Source organism: Pteronotus mesoamericanus, unplaced genomic scaffold (assembly GCF_021234165.1).
Source record: "Pteronotus mesoamericanus isolate MK-2021 breed Mesoamerican mustached bat unplaced genomic scaffold, CSHL_Meso_final scaffold_54, whole genome shotgun sequence".
NCBI lineage: Eukaryota > Metazoa > Chordata > Mammalia > Chiroptera > Mormoopidae > Pteronotus > Pteronotus mesoamericanus.
The window spans coordinates 62788258-62809140 of NW_026555321.1; the positions used below are offsets into that span (position 1 = coordinate 62788258).

At 37.9% G+C, this 20883-nt stretch overlaps 1 protein-coding gene across 1 annotated transcript in view; it reads right to left on the minus strand.

Annotated features, from left to right (window-relative positions):
• The window catches only part of RALYL (RALY RNA binding protein like), a 427107-nt gene that overhangs the window by 51088 nt on the left and 355136 nt on the right, over nt 1-20883 (minus strand). Inside the window, exon 5 of the mRNA XM_054595861.1 lies at nt 11375-11538. Within this exon, the coding sequence (XP_054451836.1) occupies nt 11375-11538 (164 nt within the window). The remainder of the gene's footprint in view (nt 1-11374; nt 11539-20883) is intronic.

Sequence of the window (20883 nt, forward strand, 5' to 3'; positions counted from 1 at the left end):
AGGGATCACTTTACATCTTTTCTGTCCTATGAATTCTCCTTGACTAATCCAGTAGATGGGGCATGCCTCACCTGTCATCTCTGTAATGCCTCTTACATTTACTCCTAACCCATACTGTTGGGGATTTCTCCTTTTATGTCTGCTTTTAATATTAAACTGTAAACTCCTTGAGAATGAAGACATGATTATGCACTGGAGAATTTTAAGGGTAATGCTTTTGGATATTTTCTGGGTTTGGTTAAGTTCTTTCCCCTCTTACTGACTTGATGAGGCTCCTGCTACCATGAGGTCCTGGGCTTTGAGATCTGTTCTCTTTAATTAAAAATGGTATGAACATGTTTAAGAAGAGTAATACCTAATGGAAGTTTCTTACCTTTCTTAATAAATCAGATCAATGAAAAATTATTCAGATTCCTGATTAATATATTATTCTGATTTCTGACAACATTACATTTTAAAAAGAAGAAATAGTGTGCATTTGTCTGAAGTAAGAGATATTAATGGATTTATAACATCACAGACTCTCTACAACCAAACTCTGTGAATGGAGAGGGGGTATCAATTTCCCCTCCCTCCCTTCTTCCTTCCCTCCTTCCCTCACTAACTCCCTCCCTCTCTCACTCCATTCTTAATAGGACTTAGCTCAGCATCTTAAACACAGTAAAGAATTATCAAATACCACACAATCTGTAGGTATGTGTATGGAGGTATGGTCACTGTATGCCAAATTCAACCAGACCAACAAATCTGCTTAAAAACTTTGTGAATGTGCTGAGCACTAAATTGGAGCTGACTGTTTAATGCGAAGATAGATAAGCAAACTCAAAGTGCAGGAAGAAAATTAGCATGGAAATATTCCTCTCCTTTATCAGAAACAATATGAAAAAAGAATAAGAAAAGGACACCTGCCTTTGGCAATTACCATTTTCCATTTATGCCCAATTCTGCCTCAGCTATTCAAAATCACTACTTCTGGTATTTAAAGACATATTACATTGACTAGAACACCTTTATTTAACATAGAGCATTAAATAGTGAAAATGATGAGTATTTCTTTTACTAAGAAAAATCCTAAATACTTTTAATCAATTTGTGTTGTACAATTGTGTAACAGTCCTCTGGTGTAGACAGTTGGGACACTGGGAAAATTTGGTGTAATTATTGAAGATTATGAATTTTGTAATATAAAAATCATGAATGTGAGAATCTGAGAAAACTGTTTTACTTCTCGGTTGGCTCCCAATCTTTTTCCCTCATCTCCTCCTGTACTGTGTATCTAAAGATCTGAGGCTCTGGCCACAATACTCGTAACTCCTTTTCTGTGTCAAGTTTTCAGCATCCAAACCATTGTTTCTGAGGCTTTTAAAAAAATATTTCCCTTGTCCCACCCATCCCCACCTCCTGCCCTGAACCTTTTCCCACTTTGGTTTTGTCCATGGGTCCTTTATATATGTTCCTTGACTCAACTCTACCCCTTCTTTTCCCTGTCATCCCCTCTCTCCTCCCCTCTGGTTACTGTCAGTTTGTTTTTTTTTTTCAGTGTTACCGGTTATATTTGCTAGGTTGCTTGTTTTGTTGATTAGGTTCCACTTATAGGTAAGGTCATGTGGTATTTGTCTTTCACCACATGGCTTATTTCACTTAGCATAATGCTCTACAGATCCATCCATGCTATCGTGAAGGGTAGTAGCTCTTTCTTTCTTTCTGCTGTGCAGTATTACCTTGTGTAAATGTACAATAGTTTTCTGATCCAATCATTAACTGTTGGGTACTTAGGTTGCTTCCAATACTTGGCTATTGTTAAATTGTGCTGCTATGAATATTGGAGTGCATAGGTTCTTTTGAATTGCTGTTTTGGGATCTAGGGCATAATCCCAACAGTGAAATTGCTGGGTCAAAAGGCAGTTCAATCTTTATTTTTCTGAGGAAATTCCAAACTGTTTTCCACAGTGGCTTCACCAGTCTACATTTTCACTAACAGTGTGCTTGTGTTCCCTTTTGTCCACAACCTTGCTAGCACTTGTTGTTTGTTGATTTGATAATGATGGCCATTACTACTGGTTTGAAGTGGTATCTCATTGTGGTTTTAATTTGCATCTCTCTGATGACTAGTGATGCAGAGCATCCTTCCATAGGTCTTTCGGCTCTCTGTATGTCCTCCTTGGAGAACTGTCTGTTCAGGTCCTTTGCCCGTTTTTTAATTGGATTGTTCATCTTCATGGAGTGAGGTCATGAGAGTTCTTTATATATTTTGGAGATCAAACCCCTGACTGAAGTTTCATTGGCAAATATATTTTCCCATATGGTTGGTTCCCCTTTCATTTTGCTGATGTTTTCTTTAGTCGTGCAGAAGCTTGTTATTTTGATGAAGTCCCATTTATTTTTTCTTTCCTTTATGTTCCTTGCTCTGGGGGGCATATCAGTGAAAATATTGCTGCATAGGGTATCTGAAGTTTCCTGCCTATGTTCTCCTCTAGGACTCTTAAGGTGTCATGACTTCTATTTAAGTCTTTTATCTTGAGATTATTTTTGTGTATGGTGTCAGTTGGTGGTCGAATTTCAATTTTTTGCATGTAGCTGTACAGCTCTCCCAACACCATTTGTTGAAGAGGCTATGTTTACTGCATTTGATGCTCATGCCTCATTTGTCAAATATTAGTTGATCATGGACACGTGTTTATTTCTGGGCTCTCTATTCTGTTCCATTAATCTATGTGTCTGTTCTTATGACAGTACCAGACTGTTTTTATTATACTGGCCTTGTAATATAGACTGATGTCAGGTATTGTGATCCCTCCTACATTGTTCTTCTTTTTCAAAATTGTTGCAGCTATTCAGGTTGTTTATGGTTCCATATAATTTTAAAAATGTATGTTATATAACTGTGGAATACATGATTGGTATTTTAATATGGATTGCTTTGAATCTATAAATTGCTTTGGGTAGTATGGATATTTTGATGATGCTAATTCTTCCAATCTTTGAACATGGTATATGCTTCCATTTATTGGTGTTTTCCTTAATTTCTTTCTTCACTTATGGGTACTTTTCTGAGTAGAGGTATTCTACCTCCTTGGTTAAGTTTATTCCTAGGTACTTTATTTTACATGTTCCTATAGCCAATGAGATTTCCCCCCTAATTTCTGATTCTGATATTTAATTGTTTGTGTATAAAGATACCTTCGATTTCTGAATGTTGATATTGTATCCCACTGTTTTGCCATATTCACTTATTTGTTCAAGTAGATTTTTGGTGGAGTCTATAGGGTTTTCTATGTACACTATCATGTCATCTGCAAACAAGGACAGTTTTACTTCCTCCTTTCCAATTTGGGTGCTTTTCTTTCTTTTACTTGTCTGATTGCTGTGGCTAGAACTTTCAATGCTATGTTGAATAGAAGTGGAGAAAGAAGACAACTTTGTCTTGTTCCCAATCTTAGTGGGAAAGCTTTAAGTTTTTGTCACTTGAGTATGATGTTGGCTGTAGATCTTTCATACATGGCTTTTATTATATTAAGGTGTGCTTCTTTATTCCTACTTTGCTGAGTGTTTTTATCATAAATGGGTGATCTACTTTTGTCAAATGCATTTTCCACATCTATTGAGATGATCGTGTGATTTTTGTCTTTCCTTCTGTTTATGTGAAGTATTAGGTTTATTGATTTGCAAATATTGAACCATCATTGCATCCTTGGGATGAATCCCACCTTATCATGGTGGATGTTCTTTTTAATATATTGCCAGTTACGGTTTGCCAATATTTTTCTGAGGATTTTCACATCTACATTCATCAGCGATATTAGCCTGTAGTTTTCTCTTTTTTTTCTTGTATCTTTATTGGGTTTTGGCATTAGGAAGATGCTGGCCTCATAAAACGAGTTTGGGAGTCTTCCCTCTTCTTGGGTTGTTGGGAATAGTTTGAGAAGGACTGGGGAGAGCTCTTCCTTAAATCTTTTGTAAAATTCTCCTGTGAAACCATCCAGCCTAGGGCTTTTGTGTGCCGAGAGGTTTTGATTATTGTTTCAATTTCACCGGCTGTTATCAGTCTGTTCAGGCTTTTTCCTTCTTTATTTGGTCTTGGAAGGTTATATTTTTCTAGAAATTTGTCCATTTCTTCCAGGTTTTCAAATTTCTTAGTATATGGTTGTTTATAGTAATTGCTTTCAATCCTTAGTATTTCTGTGGTATCAGTTGTTATTCCTCCTCTTTCATTTCTCATATTATTTACTTGGGTCTTTACCCTTTTTTTTATTGATGAGCCTGCTAAAGGCTTGTCATTCTTGTTTATCTTTTCAAAGAACCAGCTCCTGGATGTAATGATCCCTTGAATTGTTCTTTTAGTTTACACGTCATTCAATTCAGTTCTGATCTTGATTATTTCCTTCCTTCTACTTGTTCTGAGCTTTGTTTGTTGATGTTTCTTTAGTTCCTGAAATGTAGGGGTAGGTTGTTAATTTGAAATCTTTCTAATTTTTTTAGGTAGCCTTGTATTGCTATGAACTTACCTCTCAGGACTGCTTTCACTGTGTCACAGAGGTTTTGGACTGTGGTGTGTTCATTTTCATTTGTTTCCTGAAAATTTTGGTTTCTTCTTTGATCACATTATTGACCTATTCATTGTTTAATAATGTGCTATTCAGCCTCCATGAGTTAGGATGTTTTTGAGTTTGTTTGTTTTTTTTTTTTTGACATTGGTTTCTAGTTTCAAGCCCTTGTGGCCCAAGGAAATGCTTGTTTGATTTCAATTTTCTTGAATTTTTTGAGGCTTGTTTTGTGTCCTATCATGTGGTCCAGCTTTGAAAATGTTCCACGTGCATTTAGAAATAATGTATATTTTGCTTCTTTGGAATGAAAGGTTCTATATATGTCAGCTAAGTCCATTTGATGTAATGCATGATTCAGCTCCACAATATCCTTGTTGATGTTTTGTTTGGAAGATCTATCCATTGTTGACAGTAGGGTGTTAAAATCCTCTACTATCATGTCTGTTGCTCTCTATATCTTTCTTGAAGTCCTGCAAGATTTTCCTTATATATTTGGGTGCTCCTATGTTAGACACATATACATATGCAATGTTTATTTCTCCTTGATGGATTCTTCCTTTGAGTAATATGAAGTGTGCTTCTGGGTCTCTTTTTATGGCCTTTGTTTTGAAATCTATTTTGTCTGATAGAAGTATTGCTACCCCAGCTTTTTTTCCCTATCTATTTGTTTGGAATATTTTTTTCCATCTCTTTATTTTCAGTCTATGAAGGTCCTTTGTTTTAAAGTGGGTCTCTTGTAGGCAGCTTATGTGAGGGCCATGGTTTCTTATCCATTCAGCTCCCCTGTGTCTTTTCATTGGAGCATTTAATCCATTTACATTTAAAGTTCTTATGGATAGGTACTTATTCATTTTTTGGTAATTTCCCTGAGCTCACTCAGCTCATTGAGCATCCTTATATTCTTGTTTTGAACTAAATATCTGATAGTTTAGTTGCCTGTATTTCATTTATTAATCTTTCTGGGGATTCCTCATTTCCTTTCATTTGGCAGTTGTTTCTTTGTCTTCCCGTGTTTTGTGAGAATCTTCTCTTTTGCTTCCACTTCTTAAATTGACCTGTTTTGAGTTTTTGACTTTGTGGTGTGAACTTCTATGGAAGGAGACCTGTGAGATTCTGTGGTGCAGTCTCCTTGATCTCCTGAAATCGAAGCTTTTAGATGCCTTTTATGTTTGCTCTCTGGAAGTAATTGGGTTTTGATTGTTGTTTGGTCATTCTTTGGTTGGTCCTTCCTTCCAGCTGGTTTACTGAGGGTCATTCTGCTCAACATGTCTTGTGCGTTTGTGCAGGTGCTGCTGGAACAAAACCACAAATCCCAGGAAACAAATCCTCATCCGCAAAAGTATCTTTCCTCTTCAACCCCACTATCAAGAACAAATGAACCAGTACTAATATGGCTGTAAAGAAATAAGAACATTATAAGAAAGGAGAGAAATAAACTATTAGTATAAAATCTAATGACTTAATATGCAGAAACTTGTTGAACCCAAAATGAATGTTAAAAAGCTATGTAGTAAAAATAATATCCAATTCATGGAGAAGACCACAGTGGATTTTGTCTTGTTAGCCTCTAGTACTTACTACTGGTTTTTTTTTTTTTTTTTTTCCCTGGATCTGCCTCTGGTGATGTCAGCTGTTGACCCTATCTGACCTTAGGTAGTCTGTTTGAGACTCCAGGAAGGTACTGTCTGTGGCTGTCTCATTCAGTTGTTAATCTAGCCACTCTGCACTCAGCAGTTAGGCTTATGTGCCACAGGGCGGAGCAGAATCCCTCCTGGGGTTAGGGCTATCCTTTCCCCTCAAGCTGTTGTTGCTCGTAGGGGAGTGTGATCTGCTGGGGCACAATGGCTGCTTTCATATGGGGGATGACTCAGAACTGATATGCCAGTGGCTACTCTTTGAGTTCTCTCCCCAAAGCCTCCATCTCCAGTCTCTCCTCTAGTCCATTCTGTCCCCCTCTTTGCTAGGGATCTACTATCTGTGGCTGCCACTCTATATTCAGAAGTCAGGCTTAAATACCACAGGGCCATGGCAGAGTCCGTCCTGGGGGCAGAGCTATTATTTCTTCCCTCGATGCTGCTGCTGCTCAGGGGAGTGTCTGCCTGAGCAAGATGGCTGCTGCCACATGGGGGATGACTCAGCACCGGGATTCCACTGGTTACTCCCTCAGTTCTTTACCCAAAGCTTCTGTTCCCAGTCCCTCTTCAGTTGTCTCCAGCCCACTCTGTCCCCACCTTTGTTTCCCAGAGCCCAAGGTAAGTATCTAGAAATAAAAATTTATACCTTGGCACTTTAAATGTCTCTTTGCATCTCCAGCCACCTGTCTCTGGCAAAGAACAACCCTGTTGCTTTTCGCAGGTAGCTGTTATCTGTGTATTTTTTGGGCTCTGGTGCTGTAGGATGGGGATCCCCACTGATGGTTTAGACCCCTCTCTTCTTAGAGGGATGGAACAGACCACTTAAATATCCCTCTTGTGCTGCTGCCTGTGGGTGCCCAGACAGTCTTCTCAAGTATCCATTGCATTACTTACTAGTCAGGTTGTGCTAAAGATGACTCTTCTGTCTGTCAGAGGTTATAAGTCTCTTTTCTCACTATTGTTCAGTTGTTTTTTCCCGGGTGATTTCTCTACAATTTAGTAGTAACTCCAGATTGGCCTTTGGAGGAGGTCAGTGCAACTTCCATTAATGCATCTACCATCTTGCCCCTCTCCTCTGTTTCTGTGGTTTTTATTGGTCTGCCCCACTCTCCCACTCCTAGTACAGGCCCTTTAGTCCTTAACCATTCAGCTTAAATGTTGCCTAGGTTGTGAAGTCTCCCTCCATGCTTGTTCCTGTTCAGCAGAGTTATCCTCCCCACCCATGCTCCTTTAAGACGACACTTTGAAAGACCATCCATTTAAAGGTCTCACTCTGACAACATTAGAGTAGATAGCACCAGTCTTTTCTGCATGGTACAGTAGACATTATAAGGGTAGCGTGCAGCAGAGTCTACACTATTGATCTGCACTTGCTGGAAAAAGGCTCCTTAGAGAACATTTTCAGAGTAAGAGGGTATTTCCAGTTGTTACAAAAGCTGAAGCTTCTCACTGGCATTTGTGTGTGGGGATCAGAAATGTAAGTGTCCTGCAAAGGAAAGAACACTCTTATACAATGAAGAATTACTGTAGCCAATGGGCCATTAATGTTGCCATTGATAAACTTTGTCTTTTTTGAAATATATTTTATAGATTATGTTATTACAGTTGTCCCATTTATTTTTCTCCCATTTATTCCCGTCCACCCTGCACTGCCCCACCCCTCAGTATTCCTCCTCCCTTAGTTCATGTCCATGGGTTATACATATAAGTTCTTTGGCTTTTCCATTTCCTATACTATTCTTAACCTCCCCCTGCCACTTTGTACCTACTATTTATGCTGATTCTTCTCTGTACCTTTTCCCCCATTCTTCCTCCTCCCCCTCCCCTCTGTTTTACTGTTCATAGTGTTTGATCTTCTTCTTTTTCTTAGATAAGGCCCTTTAACATTTCATGCAATAAGGGCTTGGTGATGATGAACTCCTTTAACTTGACCTTATCCGGGAAGCACTTTATCTTCCCTTCCATTCTAAATGATAGCTTTGCTGGAATCTTGGAGGTAGGTCCTTGCTTTTCATGACTTTGAGAACTTCTTGCCAGTCCCTTCTTGCCTGCAAGGTTTCTTTCGAGAAATCAGCTGAGAGTCTTATCCGAACCCCTTTGTAGGTAACTGTCTCCTTTTCTCTTGCTGCTTTTAAGATTCCCTCCTTATCTTTATTCTTGGGTAATGTAGTCATGATGTGCTTTGGTGTGTGTCCTTGGGCCCAACTTCTCTGGGACTCTCTGAGCTTCCTGGATCTCCTGGAAGTCTATTTCCTTGGCCAGATTGGGAAAGTTCTCCTTCATTATTTTTTCAGATAAATTCTTAATCTCTTGCTCTTCCTCTTCTCCTTCTGGCACCCCTGTGATTTGGATGTTGGATCATTTAAAGTTGTCCCAGAGATTCTTAAGCCTCTCCTCATTTTTTTGAATTCTTGTTTCTTCATTCTTTTTTCGGTTGAATGTTTATCTCTTCCTTCTGCTTCAAATTGTTGATATGAGTCCTGGTTTCCTTCCCTTTACTGTTGGTTCCCTGTATATTTTTCTTTGTTTCACTTTGCACAGCCTTCGCTTTTTCCTCTATTTTGTGACCAAACTCAACCAATTCAGTGGGCATCCAGATTACCAGTGTTTTGAACTGTGCACCTGATAAGTTGGCTACCTGTTCATCGCTTAGTTCTATTTTTGGAGCTTTGATCTCTTCTTTCATTTGGGCCATATTTCTTTATCTCGGCATGCCCGTGATGTTGGAAGGGGAGGAGCCTTAGGTATTCGCCAGGGCAGGGCAACACAGGTCACTGAGTTGTGACTTTGTCTGTGGGTGAGGGGTCTGAGAGGGAACAATGCTGCTTGCTTGGCTCTTGGCCGGCTTTCAGTCACTTCCCCCACTACCCACGAGCAAATTGGGCCCTTCTTGTGCTGATTCCCAGGTGGGTGGGTCTGTGTACATTCTAGGACCTCATGGTCCTCTCCAACGGACTCTCCTGTGAGGCTGGGAGTTTCTCCTGCCCCGCAGCCCCCGCAGGTTTTTACCTCCAGGGGTTTTGAAGCTTTCTTTTCTTGCACTGGAACCCAGGACTGGGTGGTCTGTCTCACTCCCGAGCTGTTCCTCTGGTTCATCCACATGCAAATGTGGGACCACGGGATCTGCCAGCCATAGCCTTGCTGTACAGCCTCTCCACCCTGGCTGCCAGTCTCTGCCCCTCTTACCAGTCTGGATGAATGTTTCTTCTCTAACTCCTTGGTTGTTGGACTTCCATACAGATCGATTTTCTGGCAGGCTGGTTATTTTTTGTTTTTAAATTTGTTGTTGTCCTTCTTTCAGTTGTTCGAGGAGGCAAAATCTACCTACACCTTCACTTTCCCCAGAAGTTGAGCCTTGATTTTTGTCCAGGCAGAACACAGGAAACAGACCGGAGCTGCTGTTATGTAGTCTGATTTATTTCTAAACTTTGTCTTAAAAGCGACTACAGGGCAAACAATCCACAAACATTTGATATTTTTATTTGAAATTAAGTTACTATTACCATGGTAGAAAAACTTTGTCTATAAATCTAGAAGAAAATTCAATGTTCAATTTTTCCATAACAAGAATCAAATTCACGAATTTTCTTTACTTTTGACAATAATCTGAGAACATATAACATTGTTTAGGGATTGCTTCTGAAACTCATTTTCTTTAATTAGTAAGACTCAGAAAGGCAATTCAAATTTATCTACCCACAGAATAGATAGACAAATTGGTAGATAAGTACATAAAGATCTGTATATCTATTTAATTTGCTATTTAGGTGATAATAGCTAAGTCAAATTCTCAGTCACATTTGGAGCAAACCAATCTTTTATGAGAGTTATCAAAACACCAGTGTTTTCATGCTTCCTGAACTACATTTTGGACATTTTCATGTGAAAATGGAGTATTTTAACAGTGATTCTGTCTTAACACTTCTGATAGTACTGAAAGGTAAAGAGCAGTGGTCTACAGTAGACATAATGTATGGTATAAGAATTAAGAGGCCCATGTTGCAAGTCTTGGTTCTATTATTTACCAGCCAAATGACCTCCCTGTGTTTACTCATCAACAAATTGGGCTAACAGTGTATTCTTACTTGTCGTAAAGTATCGAGATACAGAGTAACCACGAAGTCCCTACAAGGGCCTCCCAAGCTGCACTGAATCTTGCCTCCTTTTACCCCTTTGCATTTATTATTTGCTACACTTTCCTCCCTGGCTCTGAAGCATCTCATTGGCTTCTTCACTATTCCCTGACTATGCCTATTTAATGTGTCTGTTCATCATTCTCCTTGCCCAGAGTGCTCTGCTCTGATAACTTCAGAGCACTCTCATACTTATGTACTTTCTTGAGGTCTCTGCTCACATGTCACATGGTGAGAGAGGTTGTCACAGACTCTTCTGTGATGTAGAATTCTCCTAACTTTCTCTGTTGCTTTATTACACTTTATGCTTTGACATGGTGGTGATCTACCTTGTACTATCTCATATTTTATTTATTGTATGTCTATTCTTTGCTAGAATATAATCTCAAATAAGGCAGGACATTTTTCTCTCCTTTCCTTAGGAACAATATTTTAGTAACAAATCAGAATTTTTCCTGAATTAGTCTATGTAAAAATTTAGAAGTGTGGTAAGTTAGACATTTTGTGTCTAGTTTTTAATACTGTAAAATTATGTAAATATTTTATTTTTATGACATTAAATATGTTTTCAGTTTTAAAATTCTTGTAGTAATTTTAGAATAGCATGGCAAGATGCTTTTAACATCTTTACTTGTAGTTTGTATATCTTAATTACCCTAATGCTTTTTCAAATACTCAAACCTGTACAAATTTGGAATACTGTTTCTCTGAAAAGATAGTATATGTGTTTTATTCAGAAGTGAAATAGTTTATTTACTAAAATGAGCATGTCCTATTTCTGGACTCTAATATGTTACAGCTAAGTGGGTCAACAACTCATTATTTGATCAGATAAAACAGTTTTCAAATTGATCCTGTGCTCTCTTCAGTCATATCTGTCTCCTCCTCCTCCCCATGTGTTTTGGTAGAAAGCAGATACCATTTCTTATCCATTTCATATTTATCTAGCATTTTATACACAACAGACATTCCATAATTGTTTGAATAACTATTGATTATAGACATCATGCAATGATAGTTATCCCCACCCTTCTTTAAAAAGAAAATAAAGGAAATTACTTACATTTAGAGCCTGATGAAGAGGACCCACTGATGGTAGATCTCAATCCCCCTTTCATAGAAAAGACTCCTTTTCCCCTGCGTGTTGTTGTGACAGCCACCCTGGGGCGCTTCAGTGGGATAACTGCACGGGGAGGTGGAGGCACACGGCCATGGTAATCAAATAACCTATACCAAACACAAATGTAATAAGATGTGCTTATGCCTCAGTGTTCCATCATGTATGGGAAGTGATTAACCAGTCTCAAACATGCTTAGCCCATTATCAACCCTGAAAGTTTGCTTGGACTTTAAGATAAAAATTTAATGTTGTAATATTCCTTCCAGTAGTGCCACTGTATTTTGTTTCCAAATAAAAGAAGCTTATTGTAGTATGTTTGCAGAAAAATTGCCAACAAAAATTATACAGCTTATTAGAGTGTGGGCATAGGGTTCTAAATTTTAAATAAAATTATACATATATAAATTGGTGCTGATTTCATAATTGCACAGTTTGTTTAGTTTTCTCTTGCTTTTAAATTTTAAGCTAAAACTATGAGGTTTCAGAAATATATTGAAAATTTAACAATATTTAAAATAGAAAAACATGAGTGCTCATGTTTTAAAATGATTTTTAAATTTGTATTTTATATTGTTTTATCTATCTGCCTTTGCAAGCAGTCTTCAGGTTAAAGATACTTCTAACAGGTTATAGTATATTTTATGTGTATGTAAATTAGGTGGGATAACAGAATTCATAACCCATAATATTCTTTGAAAGCTAGGCTTTAAATTACATTTAATGCTCTTTTACAAATAAATTAGTTTAAAACAGAAAGTGGCCATTTGGCATTTTGACATCAACTTATTTTCAAGGCTTAGGTGGCTAGACATTGTTTAAAACAAAATATTAACTTTTATTACATGTATATCTTTTGACAGTCATCTCTTTGTTCTTAAGGTATATTATTTTAATCATTCCATGCCTTAATATGCTTGCAATACAATAATATCTTCAAACAGGTGAATACCAAAAAGATTTCTAGCTCTTAGAGTCAGAAATTCACAAGTTTTGGATTGTGGTAGCCAAAACCCATAGATTAGCTAAAAGATCATGACAAAATACAATTATTTTTATTAAATCATGGTTAATAAATGAAACCAAACATGTGTAAAAGATTTTCCAACAACAAACACTGTTATGTGCAAATGTATTGCTTATGTCATGTTCTTTTTCACACCACTGCATTTATTAGAACTGCTGAGAGGACTGTATATGTGATTTTAAACCTAAGTTGATTTTTTTTCTCATTCTTGAAAGGAGTACTCCTTTGTGAAAGCAGTCCTTCAAGCTTTGTTTTCAACCAATTAAAAATTTTACATAATCCTCTAACCTGTTGTCTTCCACATTCTGTTGTCTTAATTGCACTGTTTTCTGATTTGTATTTATGTCTAAGACAGTAACATTTTGAATAAAAGTAAACCTACAAAAAAAAAAAACCCCAAAACAAAACAAAAAGAGAGAATGACCTTGTAGAAAATTTTAATAAGTGTTTTGGTTATTGTTATTCTTTAATATTCAGAACTGCATATTTATTGAAAGATTCATTTTTCAAAGAAACAAGAATATAATCTATGCTTCCTGGACATTAGTATCTTACTCTCCAATATGAGCTCATTTGTCAGATATGAAAGGATATATATATATATATACCATGAAATTTATTCATATTATGCTGATCTGGTATCAGCATAATTTATTTGCTTGTTTTTTACTAATTTACCCTTCTTAGAAATAGAAATCTTCCATTTACATATTAGACACCTAGTAGCACACTAATATGAAAAGAGGAAAAGATCATGGAGAATTAGGAAGAAAGAAAATTATTGTCTGATCAGCAAATAGCTCAAGAACTTCTAGTCAAGATAGTGGCATATGTAAACACAGTTCACCTCCACACACAACCACTTCAGAATTGCAACTAAAATACAGAACAGCTATCACTCAGAACTGTCAGAGGTTGAGCTTAATGGAAGTTTGACAACTACTGAATTGAGGACATCACATCCATCCAGACTGGTAGGAGAGGTGGAAATGTGGAATGCACAGGTCCTACATCTATGTGTGGTGGATAAAAATTCAGGAGGAATATCTCAGTAGTGAAGGGTCTCAGCCCTACACTACGCCCTCTGGCCCAGGGTTACAGTGCCAGGGAAATAAATCCCCATAATTTCCAGCTGCAAAAACCAGTGGGGATTGAGTTGGTGGAGGAAATTGCTGGATTTCCAACCAGTTCTCCTTAAAAGACCTTACACACAGACTTGCTCAGACTCACTCTCTCTGACATCCAGCACTGGAGTAGCAGCTTGAATGGCACAAGTGGCATACAGGGAGGAACTGAAGTGTCTGGCATTGGGGTGACAGCTGGAGGACAGATTTCTCCCTGACAGAGAGGCAGTCAGAGGTCATGGTCCCTTTTCTGAGCCTTCCCCTTACAGAGCCACAGAGCCATCAGGTGGGTACCATATTTGGGACTCCATTAACCTGGCTAACACTCTTTGCCCTACCCTGGAGACCCTCTGAGACTCTATTATACCCAAATTATAGGCTCACCCAAACTGCTAAAAATAAGTTTTCCATATGAATGGCTGGTCTTGGCTCAAGTCTTACAACTTCCTAAACACTGTCAAACAAGTGACAGCCAGCCTCTCTAAGCCCTCAGTTCCTATATCTTTTGCTAAGTGGCTGTAGGCATGGCACTAGCAGCAGCCAGCCTAGATTGACACCTTGACTTCTGGGAGCCTTCAAGCAGAGTGCAAGTAGCAACCATCTCAGATTGTTTTAAATCTTATGTAGGGTGGCCCTAGGTAGAACACAAGTGGGAACTGACCTTAGCCTGCACCACCTGGGAAACCGCATAGCCTCCACAGCCAGTGGACAGCTGAAGACCATGTCAGAGCACCACCATCCTGCCCCTGCATAGTTGATCCTCCATGGAGGGCAGAGGTTGGTGGTCAGTGGTCACAGCCAGTCTTTGCAACTCACTGGCCTAGGTAAATCCTGTCCAATGACCTGCCAACAGTAATCAAGACTCACTTACAAGAAGAGGGTGTACTCAGTCCACAAAAAGGATGCACCTTGAGTATCCAGCTGGGGTTATAGAGGAGGCTGTGCCACTGGACCCTACAGGACACTTACTGCATTAGGTCATGCTACCATGGCAGGGAGTCATAGCTGCTCTACCTAATACATAGAAACAAATGCAGGGAGGCAGCCAAAATGAGGAGAAAAAGAAACATGGCCCAAACAAAAGAATAGAACAGAATAGAACAGAACACCAGAAAAAGAATGAAAGAAAATGGAGAGAAACAATCTATCAGATGCAGAGTTCAAAATACTGGTTATAAGGATGCTCAAGGAGCCCTACCTGGCATGGTTCAGTGGATTGAGCACAGGCCTGTGAACCAAAGGGTCGCTGGTTCAATTCCCAATGTAGAGCACATGCCTAGGTTACAGGCCAGGTCCCCAGCAGGGGGCATGTGAGATGCAACCACACATTGATGTTTCTCTCCCTCTCTTCCTCCCTCCCTTCCGCTTTCTAAAAATGAATAAATAAAATCTTTGGAAATATGTTTCTTTTTTTAAAAAAAGAATGCTCAAGGAGCTTAGTGAGGACCTCAGCAGCATAAAAAAGATCCAGTCAGAAATGAAGGATACCCTAATTAAAATAAAGAACAATTTACAGGGAAACAATGGCAGAGTAGATGGAGTGGAGAATCAAATCAATGATTTCAAAAAGCAGCCTCTGGGACAACTTCAAGCATTCCAACATTCTCATCATAAGGGTACCAGAGGGAGAAGAGAAAGAGCATGAAATTGGAAATGTATTTGAAAAAATAATGAAAGAAAATTTCTCTAATTTGGTGAAAGAAGTAGACATTCAAGTCCAGGAAGCACAGAGAGTCCCAAACAAGTTGGACTCAAAGAGGCTCACTCCAAGACATATAATGAAAATGCCAAAGATTAAGTATAAAGAGAATCTTAAAACAGTAAAAGGAAAGCAGTTAGTTACCTACAGGGGATTTCCTGTTAAACTGTCAGCTGATTTCTCAATAGAATCTTTGCATGCTAGAAAAGATTGGCAATTCCACACTGCTTTCCATAGTGGCTGTACCAGTCTGCATTCCCACCAACAGTGGACTAGGGTTCCCTTTTCTCCACAGCCTCGCCAGCACCTGTTGTTTGTTGATCTGTTTATGATGGCCATTCTGATCAGTGTGAGGTGGTACCTCATGGTGGTTTTGATCTGCATTTCTCTGATGGCGAGTGATGCTGAGCATCCTTTCAAATGCCTCTGGGCCCTCTGTATCTCCTCCTTAGAAAAGCATCTGCCCAGGTCCTTTGCCCACTTTTGGATTGGATCGTTTGTCTTCTTGGAGTGGAATCGAGTGAGTTCTTTGTATATCTTGGAGATCAAACCTCTATCTGATGTATCATTAGCGAATATATTTTCCCATACGGTTGGCTCCCTTTTCATTTTGCTGATGTTTCCTTTAGCCGTGCAGAAGCTTCTTATTTTGATGAGGTCCCATTTGTTTATTCTTTCCTTTATGTCCCTTGCTTTAGGAGACATATCAGTGAAAAAATGGCTGCGTGGGATATCTGAGAGTTTCCTGCAAATGTTCTCCTCGAGGACGTTTATGGTGTTGACCTTATGTTTAAGTCTTTTATCCATCTTGAGTTTATTTTTGTGTATGGTGTCAGCTGATGATCCAATTTCAATTTTTTGCATGTAGCCATCCAGCTCTCTCAACACCATTTGTTGAAGAGGCTGTTATTGCTCCATTTTATGCTTCTGCCCCCTTTGTCAAATATTAGATGCCCATAGAGACCTGGGCTTATTTCTGGGCTTTCTATTCTGTTCCACTGGTCTATGGGTCTGTTCTTGTGCCATTACCAGATTGTTTTGAGTATAGTGGCTTTGTAGTAGAGTTTGATGTCCGGTATTGTGATCCCTCCTACTTTGTGTTTCTTTCTCAAAATTGCTGAGGCTATTCGGGGTCGTTTATGGTTTTATATAAATTTTTGAAATGTCTGTTCTAGGTGACAGATCTTCCAGAAAAAACATTAATAAACATATTGTGGCGCTGAATGACACACTGAATCAAAGAGACTTAACTGACATATACAGAACCTTCCATCCCAAAGAAGAAAAATACATATTCTTTTCAAATGCTCATGGCAGTTTTTCAAAGATAGACCACATAATAAGACACAAAGCAAACCTCAGCAAATTCAGGAAAATTGAAATAATACCAAACTTTTTCTCAGACCACAAGGCCTTGGAACTGGAAATTAACCTCAAAGAGATACTTCAAACTCGCAAAGTCATGGAGACTGAACAGTAGACTATTAAACAATGAATGGGTCAATATGAGATAAGAAAAGGAATCAAAAAATTTCTGGAAACAAGTGAAAATGAACAGACAACAGTCCAAAACCTATGGGACACAGCAAAGGCGGTCCTGAGAGGGAAGTTCATAGCAATACAGGCTTACCTAAAAAAGATAGAAACATGTCCAATAAAAGACCTAACACTACAACTTCAAGAACTGGAGAAACAACAACAAATACATCCCAGAGCAAGTAGAAGGAAGGAAATATTCAAGATTAGAGCAGAACTGAATGACAAGGAGAGAAAAAGAACAATTCAGAGGATCAACCAATCCAGAAGCTGGTTCTTTGAAAAGATAAATAAAATGGACAAGCCCTTAAGCAGACTCATCAAGACAAAAAGGGAGAAGACCCAAATTAATAATATCAGAAATGAAAGAGGAGAAATAACAACTGATACCACAGAAATACAAATGGTCATCAGAAACTATTATGAAAAATTATATGCCAAGAAATTTGAAAACCTGGATGAAATGGACAAATTTTTAGGAAAGTATAATCTTCCAACACTGAAGGAGGAAGAAACAGAAAGCTTGAACAGACCGATAACAGCTGGGGAAATTGAAGCAGTAATCAAGGAACTCCCGCCACACAAAAGCCCAGGGCCGGACCGTTTCACAGGAGAATTTTACAAAATATTTAAGGAAGAGCTAACCCCTGTCCTTCTCAGACTATTCCAAAAAATCCAAGAGGAGGGAAGACTCCCAGACTCTTTCTATGAGCCCAGCATCACCCTGACCCCAAAACCAGATAAAGACTCTACAAAGGAAGAAAACGACAGGCCAATTTCGCTGATGAACATAGATGCTAAAATCCTCAACAAAATACTGGCAAACCACATCCAGCAATACATTCAAAAGATTATCCACCATGATCAAGTGGGATTCATCCCAGGGATGCAGGGATGGTTCAATATATGCAAATCAGTAAACGTGACACATCACATAAGTAAAAGAAAAGACAAAAACCACATGATCATTTCGATAGATGCAGAAAAAGCATTCGATAATGCACAGCACCCATTTATGATCAAAACACTCAGCAAAATGGGAATAAATGGGGCATTCCTCAACGTAAGTAAGTCCATATATGAATAACCTACAGCCCATATCATACTCAATGGGCAAAAACTGAAAGCTTTCCCACTAAGATCAGGAACATGACAAGGATGTCCGCTTTCACCGCTTCTTTTCAACATCGTATTGGAAGTCCTAGCCACAACGGTCAGACAAGAGAAAGAGATAAAAGGCATCCAAATAGGAAGGAGGAAGTAAAGCTATCATTGTTTGCAGATGACATGATAGTGTACATAGAGCACCCTGTAGACTCTACCAAAAAACTCCTCAACCTAATAAGTGAATTTGGCAAAACAGCAGGATAAATAAGTCAACATTCAGAAATCAAAGGCATTTTTTTACACCAGCAATGCAATAGAGGAAGAAGAAACTAGAGAAAATATACCATTCGATAATAGCAAAAAGAAAAATAAAGTACCTAGGCATAAATTCAACCAAAGACATGAAAGACCTGTATGCAGAAAACTATACAACATTGATAAAATTTCTTTCTCTTAGTTTTTTATTTCCACTTGCAGAAGTATGTAGTGTCCCTCTCCTTTTCTTTAATGATTGTTCATTTCCCCAATATTTCTTAGTCAGAATACTGTTTTTCTCTTGTGTTTACTAGTCAAATAAATAATGATTTGTAATAAAGCCAAACATATAAGTGTCCCTTCTCCAATGTATATTTTAAAATAAAAACTATTTTTATTTTAAAAACTAAGGGGAGGGGGCCAAGGAATATGGTGGGGGGAATGCAGAGACAAATGTATTTGAAAAAATAAATTATTTAAAAAAAGAAAAAATATATAAATTCACAGTGAAAAAAACTGTAAAAACCTAAAAATACTGTTTTTCTTCTAATATTTACTGATCAAATAGATAATGATTTACAATAAAGCGAAACATAACTTTTCCACCCCCAAGGTCTATTTTAAAATAAGAACTCTAAAGTCCTCCTCTTAAGCATTAAAAAAATAAATGTAGTCATATTTCAATAAAAGTAATCCTTGGAGGAAATTTAAGGATTTAAGTTCTTTTTCATAAACATTTGTACTTTTCATGTGCCCTTTTCTTGTTTGGTATTTTATTTGCTTTAGTAATATTAGAGATGTTATTTTTATTATATAGTAAAAGTAAAAACTGGTAAATAATGTTATATTAACTTGATAAATAAACATAACTTGTCTCTAGAAAAAATAAGGATATCATCTATTAAAAATAACTTCATGTTGGACAAAGCCAACTTAATAGCATGTGGACATAAAATGAATAAAATTTTGAATTTTTAAATTAAAAACTTGTTATTTTTAAACTTTAACAGTAATAAAATGACTTTTTAGGAAAAAATACATTAAAAATAAAAATGACTCCCAGTCTCACACTCTAAAACAACTACTATTATTTTCTAATCTTTTTTTCACAAGTATCCATATTTTTCATATAAATAAAAACATTATATATATATATATATGGTTATGTTTTCTGGCTAATTCTCTGTCGTCTATATTAAAAATATTCCCAAGTCTGCTCAGTGGTCATCCTAATGTTTATTTTAATTTGCATGGTGCATTTTCTGTGGTAGATATACCACATCCTGATAAATCATTGCCTGATGGACTTTTAGCTGAATGCCTATTTATCAATGTCAGAAAAGGCAATATTAAAATTAAAGAAAAAATTTTGAGAATGCAACACTTGTATAGTATTTTTGTAACTGTACACTACATTTTTACTATAGAGAGTTCAAGAACTGACAATTACCTGTTTTTTTCCTAAATTTCCTTCATGAAAAGACTTCTTAATTTTCCTTATTTAAGAATCAAAGCTTATGATCAGTATGTGCTTAATGCTAACAAAAATATGTGGACTGGACCACAGGCTAAACTTCTGGGCTGCCCAGAGCCAAAATCTGAAAACAGGTTCAGTGGCCAAGTCCTCATTGGGCCTTTTACTAGGCATGTAAGCAATAACCAGGGGACCAGAGAAAATCTTTTCCTGTGAGTTGATTCAGCCTTGAACACTCTTCTAGGCTGCTAGCTTCTGAGTGATGTATGAGGCCTGTCCAGAAAAAGTCCAGCCATTATTAATATAATAAAAATATTTTGTGTGACATCATTGTAACCTGGCAGCCAAGAAGAGTGGACTGGAATGTGCATGCGTGAACAATGATGACTTCACTGTACCAGTCAGTGGGGTAGTAGATGCTGTTGAGTGAGCATGTGTATTGTGTGGCCATCACATTAAAAATGACTGAGCTAGTAAAGCAATAAATCTGCATCAAATTTTGCATTAAACTTGAGCATTCCTCTGAGAAATTATTCGGATGATTCAGAAGGTTTTTGGAGACAATGCAATGAGTGCAGTGCAAATAAAAGTGTGGCACAAACTCCTCAAAGATGGTTGAGAATCTGTTGAAAGTGATCCAAGCTCTGGAAGGCCTGCAACAAGCAGGAAATCTGAGAATGCTGAAATACGCACAGGCTGCAATCAACAAATATCAGTGACTGGCAGTGCAAGAACTAGAAGGTAATCTGGGGATTCCAAAAACTACTGTGCCCAAGATTTTGATGCAGGATCTTGTCATGAAATGTGTCATGGCAAAATTTGTTCCGTGGCTTCTGCTACCAGAGCAGAAGAAACATTGTACTTCAATTGCTAATGACTTGATTCAAACTTCTACCAGTAAATAAAATTTCCTCAAGTAGGTCATAACTGGAGATGAGTGGTGGGTCTACAGCTATGAACCAGAAATGAAGGCTCAATAGTTCCAATGGAAGTCTCCTGGTAATACATGCCCAAAGAAGGCATGGCAAAGTCACAACAAGAATATGACAATGTAAACTGTGTTTTTTGATTGGTGTTGTCCATCCTGAGTATGCCCCTCCAGGCCAAACAATTAATAAGGAGTACTACCTGAAGGTTCTTTGTTGGTTGAGAGATGCAGTATGATGAAAACAGCTGCAGCTATGGGCAACTTGTGATTGGCAGCTTCATTATGACAACGTGCCTGCTCATGCA